We start from the raw sequence: 15,943 nt of genomic DNA, 5'->3' as shown, positions 1-15,943 counted from the left end.
GAAATGAAGAACGGTATGGAGCTCATTTACAAGATATAAGGTATTAGGTTAGGTGTTGTAAAGTGTTTTACTTCTTTCTTTCTTTCTTTCTTTCTTTTTTACTTTACAGCTCATTTCTAAGGTATTTAGACATGACTATCCCTAAAGAGGGTATGGGGAAGTAATGCAATACTATACACCAAATTTCATTAATTATAAAATTATATACTTAAAGGAACAGAGTAAACATATATTGCAAAGAATATTGAAAACGCAAATATTAATATTATATTTCTGAATTATCAGGGATAATCTTACTTGGAATAGTGATTAGTGTATATCAGCATCCTTTATACAGTACGAAATATCAGAACTTTATATATATATATATATATATATATATATATATATATATATATATATATATATATGTGTGTGTGTGTGTGTGTGTGTGTTTCTGTGTTGTGTCTGTCTACTCAGTTTTTTACAGCGCGCTTCACCACTGATCCAAATGTGATGTTTTCAATCTATTGAAGGATTTTTTTTTAAAAAAATCGGACGAGCCGTTTGGGCTGTACACTCTTTATGCGCCCAATGTTAAATGAAAATGCAACGTTGCAATTTACCGGGACCCACAACATAAGTGAATGAAGTTACTGTCTGCTATGCTGACGTGTCAGTGGCCAGCCCCCATTTTATCATACTCTTACAAAATTTATACACCTCCCGGTAAATTACAACATTGCATTTTCATTTAATATTGGGCGCATAAAGAGTGTAGAGTCCAAACGGTCCGTCCAATTTAAAAAAAATCCTTTCCCTTTGGATTTGAAATAATCATATTTGGAGTCGGTTTTCCCTCTTGCATTTTATTGTAACTCTGATAATAACAAAGTTACCCTATGTCAGGGAGCTTTCGAGACACCCTGTACATGATCCACACTCTCATTTCAAACATGAACAGATTTTTATTGAATTCGGCCATGAGCAGCAACGAAGTTTAAATAAGGCAGTTCCAGTTATTTATGGTCAAGTAGAAAGTATAGCAATGTTCTCCTTAGAAACCTTTTGGAAGTTGATTCACGGCAAAATTTAGTTAGGAAAACTAAATACAGTGGAACAAAACTTGCTCTAAAAATTGTGAATAGAGAGCGCTTTTAGTTGTATGAAATCATTACATTCACAATAGTCTTTTGGCTGCAAAACGGTATAAATATATTATTTGAAGTAAAATGAAGGTATCAAAAGGTTATTGTCCTGTTATTGTCCTTTTATTTATCGTTCAAAATATGTCTAATTAAGAATAACATTAATGATACTACTGGTAAATGTTGTGTATGAAAAGATAATAATAATATGAGGGTGTTCAAAAGTATCTATTTTTTTTTTTTCGTGACAATCGTAGTTGGGTAATACTTTTCCTCGACTTCTTTTATTTCATGAGAATTTGTTGACATTTTCAATTCGACTTTTAACGTTTTACAGTTGAGCTTGTTTTATTTAAACATCGTTATGTATACACAACTTTACATTACGTCTTCTGTTGATTCTAAAGATGAGAGTTGTCTGTGAAATCATCTCTCTTCTTGTGGTGTACTACCATTTATCTTAGGATATGGGCTAAACTTGATGTGACATGTCACTACATCTTTACATGGCGATGCTTCAAGTTCTACCACCAAAATTCTGTTTGATTGAGGGTACGGGTTCAGGAAGCTTCCTGGAACGTAGAGTGTTATTTGAGGACCAACCACAGGCCAATATCTTCCAAGGTTGTGATCGTTTATGAAAACGAAACCCTACAACATAAAATATTTTTTTTTTTAAATGTAAAAAATATAAAAGTAATTTATCAATGGATATATAACAAATAATCCTTAGTATAAAAGAAAAGCATCTCAGTCTGTAATTAACACCTGTTTATAGCAGTTACCACTTGCTGTTCCGCTTTGTACACTCCCTGTCCAATGTTAATACATGACACTAGCATGCAGGTAATTTTTGCATATTTAAAAACTTGTGACGATTTAATTGCAACTTAAATTGCAGTGTTTCGATTATTTGAAAATAGAATAGGCCTATTTCCATATTTAGGTCTGTGTCTTTCTTCAGTAGTATATTGTAATTATTTAATTGCAACGTAAACTATATTGCTTCAATTTACGAGGGTGATTCAGAAAGTAATGTCTCCATAATGATACCTTTATTTGTATTTGGCAGATAGCACTGATACAGGTATCACTGGAAAGTTTGCAATGTCAGCTACAAATAGTGACATCATTTTTCAATATAATCCCCATTACGGGCAACCCATTTGCGCCAACGCGAATCAAGGTTTTTTCATGCCGTCGGCGAAGAATAATTGTGGTGGCTGCTGGTGACATCATTGCCGAACTGAAGCGTTCACCTCCGTGTCACTACTGTAGCGTTGTCCTTAAAGTGCTCTTTAAGTTTGGGGATAAACTAAAAGTCGCAGGGCGCAAGATTCGGACTAGGCAGGATGAGGCAGAATGTAAACAACACTTTGTCAACAGATGGGACAAGTTCGAATTTTTTAGCGGAGGACAGGACGTGTGGCAGTACTCCATCGACTGATGCTTCGTTTCAGGGTCGTAATGGTGTATCCACAACTCGCCACCGGCGATGAATGTTCCTGTGCGCACAACCTTCCGCAATCAGAAAGTCAATGACAGCCCGCTGTTTCAACCAGACGTTATCACTGGATGGCATGGATTGCTACCTTACTCTGGAATGAGAAGAGATACGAAGGGGAAACAAGTGACATTCTATAGCTTAAATATCAGTGCACTAATGATAAACAATTCAGTATGTTCTCAGTGCTATTGGCCAAGTAGTGGGCTTGGAGGCATTACTTTCTGAATCATCCTCGTAATTATTTGAAAATGGATAGTGATGATGCTAAGCTTGTATATGCTTTGTTGTTTATTACTGAGACAAAAGCCGCAACCGTATTTAGGTTTGAGCATTAATATTTGTTTAACTGCAAGTTGGTTGGTGGATAATTAAATATAATATATATATATATATATATATATATATATATATATATATATATATATATATATATATATATATATATATATATATATATATATATATATATATATATATATATTTAAATGTAATATACATTTACATTTAATATATATATATTTAAATGTAAACAATTTCAACTTGTTAATCAAGAATTATTTTAACCTATAACGTACAGCAAGCTGAATACTTGGAGGGAGAACTAGTATACTTAAACCTAATACACCGAAACATAGTGCAGACGTTATAATGTCCAAATTACATGATTTGTGAAGTTGCAAATGTTAGTATTTCCCAAACTAGGTACTACCCGAAGTTGTAGGAATTAGAATTTCCTTCCTTAGATTATTACGGAGTAGGTACTTCAAGGTATTTTGTTTATGAAGCAGTTTATTAATTTATGCCTTTCTCAGTACTCGTGATTCGAGTCTGGTTTCTATTATTATTATTATTATTATTATTATTATTATTATTATTATTATTATTATTATTATTATTATTATTAGATACCGTTTGTTGTTACACTGATTGAAATTTTCGATAGTAAAGAAACTTTGCATCATTACATTTTGAGGTTTTACAATTCCAACACGTATTCCTAGATACAATCAACTGTTTGTCTGTAAGAATAGAACAGTGAAGTTGTATTCTATAACGTTACTATTAGTACAGGGATGCAAATAACCACTCGCCCACTCTCCCAGGACGAGTGGTTCATCAGTGCGGGCGAGTATTTAATATCATACCGAAGATAAGTTAAAGATTTCTATTGTGGGATGTGAGCTAATAGCTTCTTTTCTTGGGCTAATAAAATTTTGTTGCTTATTTGCAACCCTGTATTAGTATCTAAAATATCTAGTTATTTGTAGTAATTGCTTCCTGAATTTGTTTTAATCTTTTAGCGTCCCAACTTCAAGTTCCTGAAATTTACACTTCAGAAGTTAGGAGTTCATTTAAGTATAAGGGTGTGGTATCATGAACTAGTGTTATTAATGTTATTAAACGATATATAAAATTATAAAAATAAGTGGCATATTGCAAGTTGATTTCAGAAAGAACCTATATTAGTAATAGTAGTAAAGGAGAATGAACTCGACATTAAATGTTAAGATACAGGGTTCATTATGAAAGTAATGAGCATGGTGCTACCCTGACTCAAAAATCCCCCGCAGCGCGCGCTGCCGGCGCGGAAAAAGTAGTGGGTAGTCTGTCCTTCCAAACGCGCCCGGAGTCAGTCTGCTGCGAGCAGTGACAGCGTGTGGATGTCGATCCGCGTGAGGCACGTTTTTACAAGTTGTAACATGGCGCGATGGAGGGTTCGCTCGAACAACGCTACGCCATAAAATTTTGCGTCAAGTTGGGTAAGAATGGTACGGAAGCTTATCAGATGCTGAAAGAGGCCTACAAGCAGGAGTGTTTGTCAAGATCCCAGGTCGGAAAATGGGACAAGTCGTACATGGAGGGTCGGGAGGAGGTCGCCGAGGAGCCCCGTTCTGGACGCCCAACAACGGCCAGGACCGACGATAACGTAAACCGTGTGCGTGAAGTGTTGCGCTCAGACCGGCGTGTGAGCATTCAACAAATTGCGGACACCCTAAACATGTCAACATTTGCGGTACATGGGATAGTGACCGAGGACTTGCAAATGCGAAAGATCTGTGCGAAGCTTGTGCCGAAGGTGTTGACGAACGAACAAAAATAACTTCGAGTTTTGTGCTGCAAGGAGTTGTTGGCATTGTGTGAAAGTGATCCGGACTTTTTAGACTCGGTCGTAACTGGAGACGAATCCTGATGTTCGAATACGATCCAGAATCCAAAAGGCAGAGTGCGGAGTGGCATACCTCATCCTCCCCCCGTTCCAAAAAGGCGCGCATGAGCAAATCCCGAATCAAAACCATGCTCATTGTCTTCTTCGACGTTCGAGGAATCATCTATTTCGAGTTTGTGCCAGCAGGACAACCTGTCAACGCAGGATTTTATCTAGAAGTGCTCAAGAGACTGAAACGCAGGGTCGCCCGCGTTCGAAGTGACATCAAACACTCAATGAAACTCCACCACGACAATGCACCAAGTCACACCGCCTTCACCGTCGTCGACTTCCTGGCCCGAAGCAGAACCCCAGTGGTCCCCCACCCCCTTATAGTCCTGACCTGGCTCCTAGTGACTTTTTTGTTTCCCCGTTTGAAGATACACCTCAAAGGAAAACATTGGGACTCCATGCAGAACATTCAAGCCCATGTTGCAAGTGTTTTTAAAGCCATTCCAGCCGAGGACTTTAACCCCTTCAGTGCGTAATTTTCAGATGCGAACCGCTGTAAAAAGTGTAGTTTTTTGGGGGGAACTTTGGATGTTGATTCTAAATCAGTTTCAAAATCACTTACATCAGAACCACTAATTAATAATTCTTGCTCGATGTCAGCATCGTTGAAATATCGTTTTGAAGCCATTACTGTGCTGTCTGGTCTCAAACAAAACAAAGAATGAAAACTGTATTTGACGAAGCCTAAACTCTATTTTAATTTCTTTCGTTTTCCTCTTCTTCTTTTAATTAAGCAAGAATTGAAACCAGCTGAGCGCAAACTAGCTAAATATTGTCGGGATAACATTACTCATATTATAGGCAAGTATATTCGCCATACGCAATACAAAATAGCCAAAGCAAAATGGAAGCGTATATATACGCCACCCACACTGAAGGGGTTAAAGATGCTTTCCAGGCGTGGAAAACACGTCTCCAGAAGTGTATCGATGCAGAAGGAGCGTATTTTGAAGAATTTTAAAGATTTGTAACAATCGGAAGAATAAAACAGTTTTTCTAAAGCAATGCTCATTACTTTCATAATGAACCCTGTAATGTTGAAAGTTTCGCTGGAACTAGATTAGGCATATAATTATTTTAGCCGTTCCTAATGATTCTTGGGCTTAGATATCAGCCTCTTTCACCCTATGTTTCCCTAGTTGAGAATCTTGAAATCCTCAGTGAAGAAAAATGTTTTTGAATATCATTACATATTTTAGATTTTTAAACACTGTCAAATGCATTATGCCAAAATAATTTTGAAAAGTTCTTGTTAGAAGATTGAGAAATAGATCTTTAACAGTTTGGAAAGAAATAATAATAATAATAATGTGCATATAATAATAATAATAAAAGTAGTAATGCAAGGATGAAAATTTACCTACCTTATACCAAGCACTCATGTCCAGAAATGTGTCAAGTGGATCATCAAAAGTCTCTGGTAAAGTAAAAGTTCCTATATGGAGACTTGGACCGTACTTTCTACTAGATTCTACAGGGTGATGCTTTTCTTTGTTTATGGAGCTGTAGGTTTCTGCATACTTGTACAGTAAAGAAGGATTGTTAAAAGGAAACGTGTACATTGTCCATTTTGTCTGCATTATTTGATTGATCGTAACGTTAGAAACAAGACCCTGTAACATAGAGAAATTTTCCTACTTTATTATTGAATAAGAATCCATTATTGTATACACATACATATAATCCCTTTTCACTCATTGTACTAAAATGAACCGAATTAAACTTATTTCAGAGCTACAACAAACCTGGATACTGAGAGAAATTGGTTAAAAGTTCAAGAGTCGATGCTGCTAAGTGGATAAAGTTTTTCTTTTTTCGAAGGCTTTAGAAATTCAGGAAAAGCTACAGCACATTCGTTAAACTTATTGACAATCTTGTGTCATACCTGCAGTTCACCCGTAAAGGAGTTCATTTTAGTATAGGGTTTATCATTAGGACTGGATGTTAGGCACTAAAAGTATACAAAATAGGCAGACAAATAGGTATTCAAAATGTAAGCACTAAAATCTAATTCAAAACGATGAAGATAAACTATTCAACAACTGAAATGAAGTCTTAGGAAGTTTGAGCAGTTTTGTCTACATCCATATTAGGCGCAAGAACTTACTCACATTTCGCCCGGTGGTATTCTTTCCACGTATGTGAGTTAAGTTTATAACTCTGAATTATTTATCTGAACATAAGTCCGTTTTATGAATTGACAGAAACTTTCATTGATATCTATGTGGTTACTAAAACTATGTGGTTACTGATTTTGAAGAGCATGCAAAGGAATATTCAGTACTTAAGTAATAATATAGGTATTATACAGCAAAACGGGCAAGCAAAGGCAACCCAAATGAACTAAAGTGTGTTCGTTTTTATATCACCTCTAATATGAGGGTGAGTTATAAGTCTTTCAACGTTCTGGTACGCAACATACCCTGTATTTATTACAGTACAATGATAGGAGGTTAACATTCAAAATATAGCCCTTCGGTATCTGTAGCCACTTTCTTGACAGTTCCACGATTCCGCATCGATACAACGTCTTGTACTTAGAGGCAAAGGAGCCAGTCATTGCTCTTTCCATGTTGATGCCATCAAGTTCTTGCATATTCATTACATTTTTCTAGCCGAGTGTGGTTTTACTTATCATGTTATAGCAGGGTACGCTTGTGGCTAAAGTGCGTATTGTTGGTTCATCAAGTTCCGGATCAAACGGACTACAGTGGTCAGATCCTACTTTAAGCGTAGGTTTCGTATTATATACGTTCGTTGCTGATGTAGGACGTAAATACAAATCAAATATTTGTTTCGTTTCGCCCCACCGTAGTCCCTTGAGCAAATCCCTTGGTAGGTTGTCGTGTCCAGTGGCCTTCTTCCTTCGCATCTCTTTGATGCGTTGTACTACTTCACTTTTCAACATATTGGCTTCTTTTTCTTCACCATCTACCTCTTTCTCTGCTTAGATCGCAATATCGTTTTGACAATTCTTCTGCTCAAGGGCCGCGGTGGCTCAGTGGTAGAGCTTTCACCTCTGGTGCTTCGGGTCCCGGATTCGATCCCGGCCCCCGCCAAGTGAACCTTGTGGTGGGCAAACACTGAGTGCGTGGGTTTCCTCGGGGTTCTCCTTTATCCTCCCACTTTCTTCATTCCAGCATTTCATTCATTATTCATCATTACCGTCTCCTTTAGCCTAACCGACATAACTGTGGGACGTAAAACTCAAACATTTCAGTTCATTTTTTCCATTCCACATGTTTTTTGCATCCACTGCAATAATCAGAAACTGCTATTGCATAATTTCCTCCCATATATTGTACAAGATTCAAGTATATCACTACACTATTAAATAAGCGAATATTGCAGTAAAACAGACAAACGTTTATACCATTTATAAATGACATTTTTACTAGCTACAAGTTTTCTCCAATGATAACAAGAGGATGTGACACTATTTTATGGTCTTTCTGTTTTAACTTTCGACAAGGTAGGCAAAGTGAAGAATTGCTTCCAGACCCGCAAGCAGTACCAAAGAATGACGCTAGAGGACAGGCCTTTCTAGTGACATTATGAGAAACTCACAACAACTATTCAGTTCTAATGTCAAGGAAGGAAAGAAAAAGTGACATGTTGGAAATCGGTTGGAATAATAAAAAAAAAAAAAAAAGTAAAAATAATGTTAGGCCTATGTGTGGGTGTTATCGTTGGGTATGCACTGCTTACCTTATATACATGAGATAACCACTACCGGATAGTACAATATAACTGCATTTCTCATAAAATGAAATACGTATCTGCCTATTATATTTCCCTGAATCTGCCCGTAAATGATTAACGATGTTTTCTCTTTTTCCCTCGGCGTGTATTCGGGTAGACCTATCCTATTTTTGTCTTTTCTGTTCCTTCAATTTTTTGGGTTCTGGCTTATACGTAGGGCAGACTATTTTCGAGCCAATATGGTAATTCTAGAAAATCGGAATGTCCTGGTAGTCCAATTTTACATGTAGTAGATATTGAATTTTAAGAATATTTGTTAAAAAGAGCTCAGTAACGAATATATAATTTGCTAACTTAAAAAAAAAAAAATCCCTCTGAAATTAATTAGTATTACCTCTTACTTTATATTTTTTTATTAGACCTACGCTCACACATATAAATTTCATAATAAAATGTGTACTTTAAACTCCTGCCTTTACTTGTGCAACACATCAATAAAAATGCATGAATACATTACCTTGCGGTCTGCTAGTAAAGGTCCAAAGTTAATTCGTCCTTGATTTTCAACAAGAATTTGAAGTTTTTCTCCCACTTCCGCAAACATTGGTAGCGAATATATTTTCTGAGTCCTGCTTAGGATGCCAACAAATCTCTAAGTAGAAGATAAGGTGAATTACGTTAATCCATGATTGATTGTTATAGCAATGAAATACTTCAAAGGTTATGATCTATCTTGAACAAAGTATTTTACTTATTACGTGGTCTTCTGATTTATTTTGAAAGAAATACTTTTACAACTTATACACAGTACATTCAATAAGTTCCGGGACTATCTCGAAATAAAATACTTAATTATGCCATACAAATTTACTACCACGGTAGTTTTCTGCATAAATTCATACCCGCGCTACACAATCGCGGGATCGGTCGTAGAGGCTCTAGAACGCCCGAGAGAAGTCGTTCACTAAAATGCTATTCGGCATCAGCATCACACGCTTTATTTGTTGTGTTTCGTTATGAGTTGTCAATGCTCTTTTATTCATTGGTAATGTTGAGATAATGGACCAAGTGATGAAGTCAAGTTTTGTGTTGAACATAGTTAAGACCGTGACTGAAATATACAGAATGATGCAGAACGCGCGTGAACGTGATTGTCTTAGACGAGGCAAAGTGTTCGAATAGTTTTCGCGTTTCGAGAATGGTCATGAGTGCCTAGAAAATATCCTCGTATTGGTAGACCTGTGAGCAGTCGAAATAAGGAAAATATGAGCAGTGTGAGCGCGCTGCTTCACGTAACCGACGAAGGAACATAAAAAAACATCGCAGGTGAAACAGACGCACAACAACTTTCTTGTGCGCCAGTTTTTAGCCTTAAGAAGGGCCAGACTCCTTGAAGGCTCCAGCGGACTTCATACACTTCCCTATTCTCAAATTTGTTTTCAAGGGTAAACGTTTTGAATATATTGCATCCAGTGGCATCCGACGCTCTTGCCGACTGGGGAAGAGGTCATGAATATTAATACACCCTTCGACATTGTCAAACACAAGGTAATGTCAGCATGCGTTTAACATGGGAAACATCATGTTCACGGATATCCTCGAAGCCCTTCTATTTCCTCCCACATTATCATTTTATAAATTCTTTCAAAATCATCCGTCTTTTTAAGACTGAATGGCACAATTGTGGGACATTAAAGATTTAATTTCATTTTTGCACATGTTCTGCCAATACTGCGGCCGATCGATTTCCAGTAGCATCTATGTGAATCATGTGTATCATTTTTCACCCATGACAGTGTCCGAAGTTGCTACGCCTTGCAACAAAGGGAGAACTGAAAATTTCATGCCTTATTTCGGTAAGCATTTTCTCTGCTATAAAGCTGGTTAGGTCATCTTAAATTCTGTTCGAAGTTCTACAAACGTAGTGTGCGTTTAACAAATGCTTTGCAAGTTTCTAATCATTTCTTACAATAACACTGAGCAATTCAATATAGTTGTTCTTGCTCATTACCTTGCTACTCTCTCTATGTCTTCTATGTTCCAATCCCTGCTTTGCTAGAGAAAACCTCTGACGTTAATAAGGTATTCTCTTTTCTTGTTTATTTTTACATTTTCATTAGTTTTAACTATATCATAGCAACGTTGATGATCTGCTCGACTGTCAATCCTTGTGTAATCGAATATCTTTACGTAGTACTTGGATTGCGATGGTTTTGGGACTATTCACGACACCCACTATTTACACAAAAGTGATCACTGAATTATAAGACCTTTCAAATGGCTTTTCAGTAACAAAAAGAGCATGATTAACATCGCAATTTATCACTTGATGAACATCCACCAAACCATTTCGTAGAATTATGGTGACTACTTAGAAAATACCTACTGTAAGATTTCATTTTAAATTATGTAAGGCGAGGGGTATGCCTGCAATTTAAAATAACCATACATTATCATAAAATCCAGTGAACTAAAAGGACTCAATTCCACTTGATCTGTCATGAATTGGCTGGCTCATTTCTCTGCAAAACGAAATTTGCGAATTCGTGAACCTAGAACAGGTACCACAAACTTGTTCCGTTGTTGTTTTATTTGCACAAGTTTAAGTGGCATAAGGAAACCTAAGCCTTCCTGATTCTTAAATAAAAAATGATACAATATCACATACAACGTTATACAAAAGGATGAACAATTTCTTTACTCGTTGACAAATTAAAATTACATAATTGCACGATCCACTAATGCCCAATATACTGGTAGGGTCAGGCCAAAGTACAGCTTCCTCTCTTTCGTCGCTATGTTCGTGTCTGTTTGTTTTACTCGGAAGGAAATATCCCCCTCACCAAGACAACAGCAAATCAGACGACATGGAGCTTTCTTACAGTAAGACAGCAAATGGACTTCCTTGCCCTAGGGAACACATTTTATAATATTTAAATCTTACAGAGAGAGGCATAAAGGGGGGGGGGGACAGGGTGTTCCGTCTGTTAGATGGAGAATTCATCGCTGGCTATATCAATTCAAGCGAATGTGGCGTCGGTGCTGAAAGCATTCCAGTGAACGACTTTTGTAGGGAGTAGCAGAGCCTCTAGAACAATCCTGCCAAGTGTGTGGAGTGGGAAAGGACATACCTAGAAACTTAACATGGAAATACCTTTTTGGCATCGTTAAGTATTTTATTGCGAAGTAGTCCTGAAACACTGTATTCTGAGCAAAATTTTGTTGGAAATAAATTAGAGAAATAGAATTCACAATGACTTTGCTCTTTTATAACATTTCACTACATAAGTATACGCCAGTGTTATTGATATAGATACTTTTCTCTAAAATTGGTTGACTTTTTCTCAAAACTTATAGAACGCTTCTTTGAGTCGTTTGACACCAGATAACTCTGTAATACAAATAATTCGGAACCCATGAATCCAATAAGGACTTACGTTCGTGTGACAAGCAATGGAGTGAAGCATTTCATTTTTTAAAAATAAATTATGGTGAGTACACCTTGTCCAGTTTGGGGGCATGTTTTCAAGAATCAGTATTACATTAAAACAGATTGTATACGAGGTGGTATCAAAAAGTTTCGAGACAAGTTCTGTTTACAAGAAAGTATTTTATCTACATTTACACACTATCACTTTCAAAATAGACACCTTGTGTAGCAATACAGCGCTCCCAGCGCTTCTCCCATTGCTGGAATGTGCTCTTGAGGTCTTTTTGTTTTTTCGAAGTTTGTCAAGCATCTTCTGCGATTTGCGCTGGATCTCCACTATCTTGTTCAAACGGTGATGTTTGAGGTGGATCTTCAGGTTCATAGGGACGTCCGCAGGAGACAAACCTGAAGAGTAGGGTGGATGTGAAAGTGCGATCATCTTGTTTCAGGTGAGAAATTCACAAGTGAGAAAAGCATGTTGATAGGATGCATTGTTGTCGAGGAGCAGCCAGTTTTTCGCGCTACAGTTTCGGTTGTTTTCACGGAATGTCCTCCCTTACACGCTTTAAAACAACGGCAGTATTGACGATGTGGCCCTTGGTGACGAATTCTTGATGAAAAATGCCATGAATATTGAAAAAGACGATGAGAATGTATTTGATGGAGCTGCGGATCTGCCTCGACTTTTTCGGTCGTGGAGATAATGGACCCTTCCACTGTAAAGACTGTTGCTTTGTCTCTGAGTCGTACTCGTACACCCAAGTTTCGTCACCGGTAATGATCCTCGACATGAAAGACGGGCCATCCACGGTGCACTGATGAAGTTGGTGGCAGACTTCGACGCAGTTTTCCTTCTGCTTCTGGGACAGCAGCCTGGGGACGAACTTGGCAGCAACTTTCTGAAATAAGCATGTCATTTCTGTGTTAATAATTGCAGAGTTTTGTGGAATTAGTCTGGTCACTCTATAGTTCATTCATCCCCACGTGCAGTCAATTAGTGAGTTAACAAGTCAGTGATAGTGCGCAAATCATTGTTGAAGTTCTGTTTTTTAATAGTATCTCTTTCAGGAATTTCATCCAGGTCAGCAAAAACTACTCACCCGAATTAACCTTCTATAGATTACAATTATCAAAATCAATCTGATAATTTTCTCCTGACACGAAATCATATTATTGTTCAAGAACTTTGTTTGGTAATTTATTATTTGGTATTTAAAGACGAAATCCGCTTCTTGTTAAATTGGCGGTTAATGTAAACTTAATGAATAAAAAGGACGACAATCTAATATATGAATATCATTTGAAATAATTTTCATTATTTTTTAAAGATAAAATTGTTATATATGTTAATGAGCACTGCACCAAATTGAGTTAGGTAGGACCATACTCAAGTTAAGAGCTAGTGAAAAGTAACTGTATGGTTATTCTCATAAGGATTTTTCTTTTTTCTTGGTTTACGTTTTTGGTCGTTCACGTGAATAGCTTTGTTCTTCTGATATTGTGCAAGTTTATAAATTTGAAAGAAATATATTTTCCCCCTCTTTTCTTTCTTTACTGCCTAAGTCTACCTCACGGTGATTAGTTTTTAGGCCAAGATAGAAAGGTAGAGCATAGTAGGATTTACTTAATTTTTCTCTATTTCTGCTGAAATGTTTGTGTATGTTAAAGATATGAAGGTTAGTAGTTGAGTTTAGAAAAGAAACCAATGAGAGCCGTACAATTTGAATCTATCAATGAAATCCGAAATACTAACATTTCTGCATACATTATCTTTTCTGTTTATGTTCTGTCTTCATGTTGCTCAAGCATCCGTGATGCCAAACAGGGGATACGGCTATATAATTATAACCTCTGAAACCACCAGTGTTCTGATAAAAAGTGAAATGTCTTTATCGGTTCATAGTAAGACTAATTAAGTATTTTTCTTATACTTATTAAAAATATTTGATTTAATAACAGCAGATTCTCTGAGAAATAATTTAGCAAGAGAAGAAATAATACCGAAAGACACATAACTTACCCGTCCTACAAATACATATCCTCTGTCTCTTATGCCTTCCACTGTCAAGAGAGCTGGGTCAGTTAATCGTCTAGTAATTTTTGTTTCATATAAAACGAAGCCATACGCTTGATTTAGTTGTTCAAATGTTAATGGAAATTCTGCATAGGCAGAATCACTTGTTAGAGTGTCTTTGGCATCTAATAATAATCCGGCAGACCGGAGATGCACGGAGCCATAATCACCTTTTGGAGAAGGCACTGGTAAAGGAATTTCTGGCAACGGAAGATACTAAAAATGTAGAAAACAATTCGATAATCACAAAAAAGTACTTCCATCAAAATATTGGTATTCAAATCTACATATTGAACAAACACTTAAAATACCACAAATATTATTCAATGTTATAAAGCAGGGATGCAAATAACCACTCTCCCACTCGCCCGGGGTGAGTGGTTCATTGGTGTGGGCGAAGATAAATAAATGATTTCTATTGTGGGATGTTGACTAATAGCTTTTTTCTTGGGCTAGTAAAATTTTGTTCCTTATTTGCGTCCTTGTTATAAAGTAAGGACGCACCAACATAACAAACAAATTTTGGCGGCATGTACGAGGCAATGTACACCCACTACTTCTCAATGTCGGATACAGTGATCATGGTATCATATCTTTCGAATGAATAAAAGCAAAGTTATGCGAGATTAAAAATTAGAGATTTTTCGAAAGGTTTTATTTCGAAAAAGTATTTAGATAAATATTACATACCATTAGCTCTTCAATACACGTAAAGATCATTATACTGTTTATACCTAATTAATATTTCAAATCGTTGCAGAGACCCTATATATATGCTCTTTAAAAAAGGTGGTGAAACATAAATCTGTCAGTCCAAAACATATAACCGACAGGATCATTTAAAAATTTCGAAACATCAGACGAAAACTTTCTGAAAATGTTTTCTTTCATAAAAGGTAACTTTCACAAATAAGTCGATGCCGCCAATATAGTTAGGCTGGTTCAAAGGTGGTACAAAAGAAAAAAAATAATGTCGATGGTAAACATCTCAATATGGGATTATGGGATATGCTGAATAAATTATATAGGATATTCACGAACATACAAGAGTTATTTTGAAGCGCGTAACCAATTCGAGAGACCGCATAGATAAGCTAAATGGGACTTACGTCCAGAAATCTAGCAGGATAGGATAGGAGACGTATGCTGAATAGAGCACATCGTATTGCCCTAGTGATATTGGGGACGTGAGTTATATGGGCCCACAAAGTGTCCACATAAATTTGGATGATATAATTGACGACGTCACAAGAATATAACGCACTAGTCACACTCTCCTGACTGGAGATCAGAAGTGAGATGGATGTGCTTATCGCTCTCCATAGTAGAATGCTAGATACGTGGCCTTCTTTAGCGAGTGCGAACAGAAACTAAATTTCCCTGCTAATCTGCAAGACCATGGGTACGGACACGGGTATCACTGTGTCCGAGACAGAAATGACTTCCATCGTTGGATATCACCGCCTTCCATTCACCTCACAACTCGATTGTTTAGTGTTACAAGAGGGTACGGTGGCTCTTATTTCACTGGTGATCACCGTCCTCTCAGTTAGGATTGTTTGAACCATCCTGCTTTCAATACACTGTCCAGTGCTTTTGAAACTTTGTCTCATACATCACCCATGGATCGCTGACATATCACGATCATGTGAGGGCTAATAATGCGAAACGGCCGCCCAACCTCTTGCAGCTTTATATACGATCATAAAGCCGTAAAGTCAGTTGCATAATAGAATTCGCTAGCATCATTCTTGCATTGCAATCACAGGGGCGGTTCACACACAAAGGATTATCACACGTAAGTTCGCTCATCTTGTTGTCCGACATTTTTCAAATACTAGCTACAACACTCTTTATGGTCATTTTGTCTTCTCTGATGACCAAT

General features: G+C 36.9%; 1 protein-coding gene across 2 annotated transcripts in view; it reads right to left on the bottom strand.

The window, feature by feature from the left end:
- Nucleotides 1-531: 531 nt before the first annotated feature.
- The window catches only part of LOC145671132 (beta-galactosidase-like), a 101,081-nt gene continuing 85,669 nt past the window's right edge, over nucleotides 532-15,943 (bottom strand). The window contains exons 9-12 of one of the 2 annotated variants that reach the window (XM_081739930.1): nucleotides 14,005-14,274; nucleotides 9,072-9,206; nucleotides 6,217-6,465; nucleotides 532-1,778 (exon numbers count right to left, since the gene is read on the bottom strand). In XM_081739930.1, the coding sequence (XP_081596056.1) occupies nucleotides 1,554-1,778; nucleotides 6,217-6,465; nucleotides 9,072-9,206; nucleotides 14,005-14,274 (879 nt within the window). In that variant the 3' untranslated portion in view covers nucleotides 532-1,553. The remainder of the gene's footprint in view (nucleotides 1,779-6,216; nucleotides 6,466-9,071; nucleotides 9,207-14,004; nucleotides 14,275-15,943) is intronic. The other variant, XM_081739931.1, reaches the window with a different exon arrangement.

Source organism: Thermobia domestica, chromosome 15 (genome assembly GCF_964235325.1).
Source record: "Thermobia domestica chromosome 15, izTheDome1.hap1.1, whole genome shotgun sequence".
NCBI lineage: Eukaryota > Metazoa > Arthropoda > Insecta > Zygentoma > Lepismatidae > Thermobia > Thermobia domestica.
Note: the sequence above shows the minus strand (reverse complement) of the source record. Positions and strands in the feature narration are given on the sequence as shown.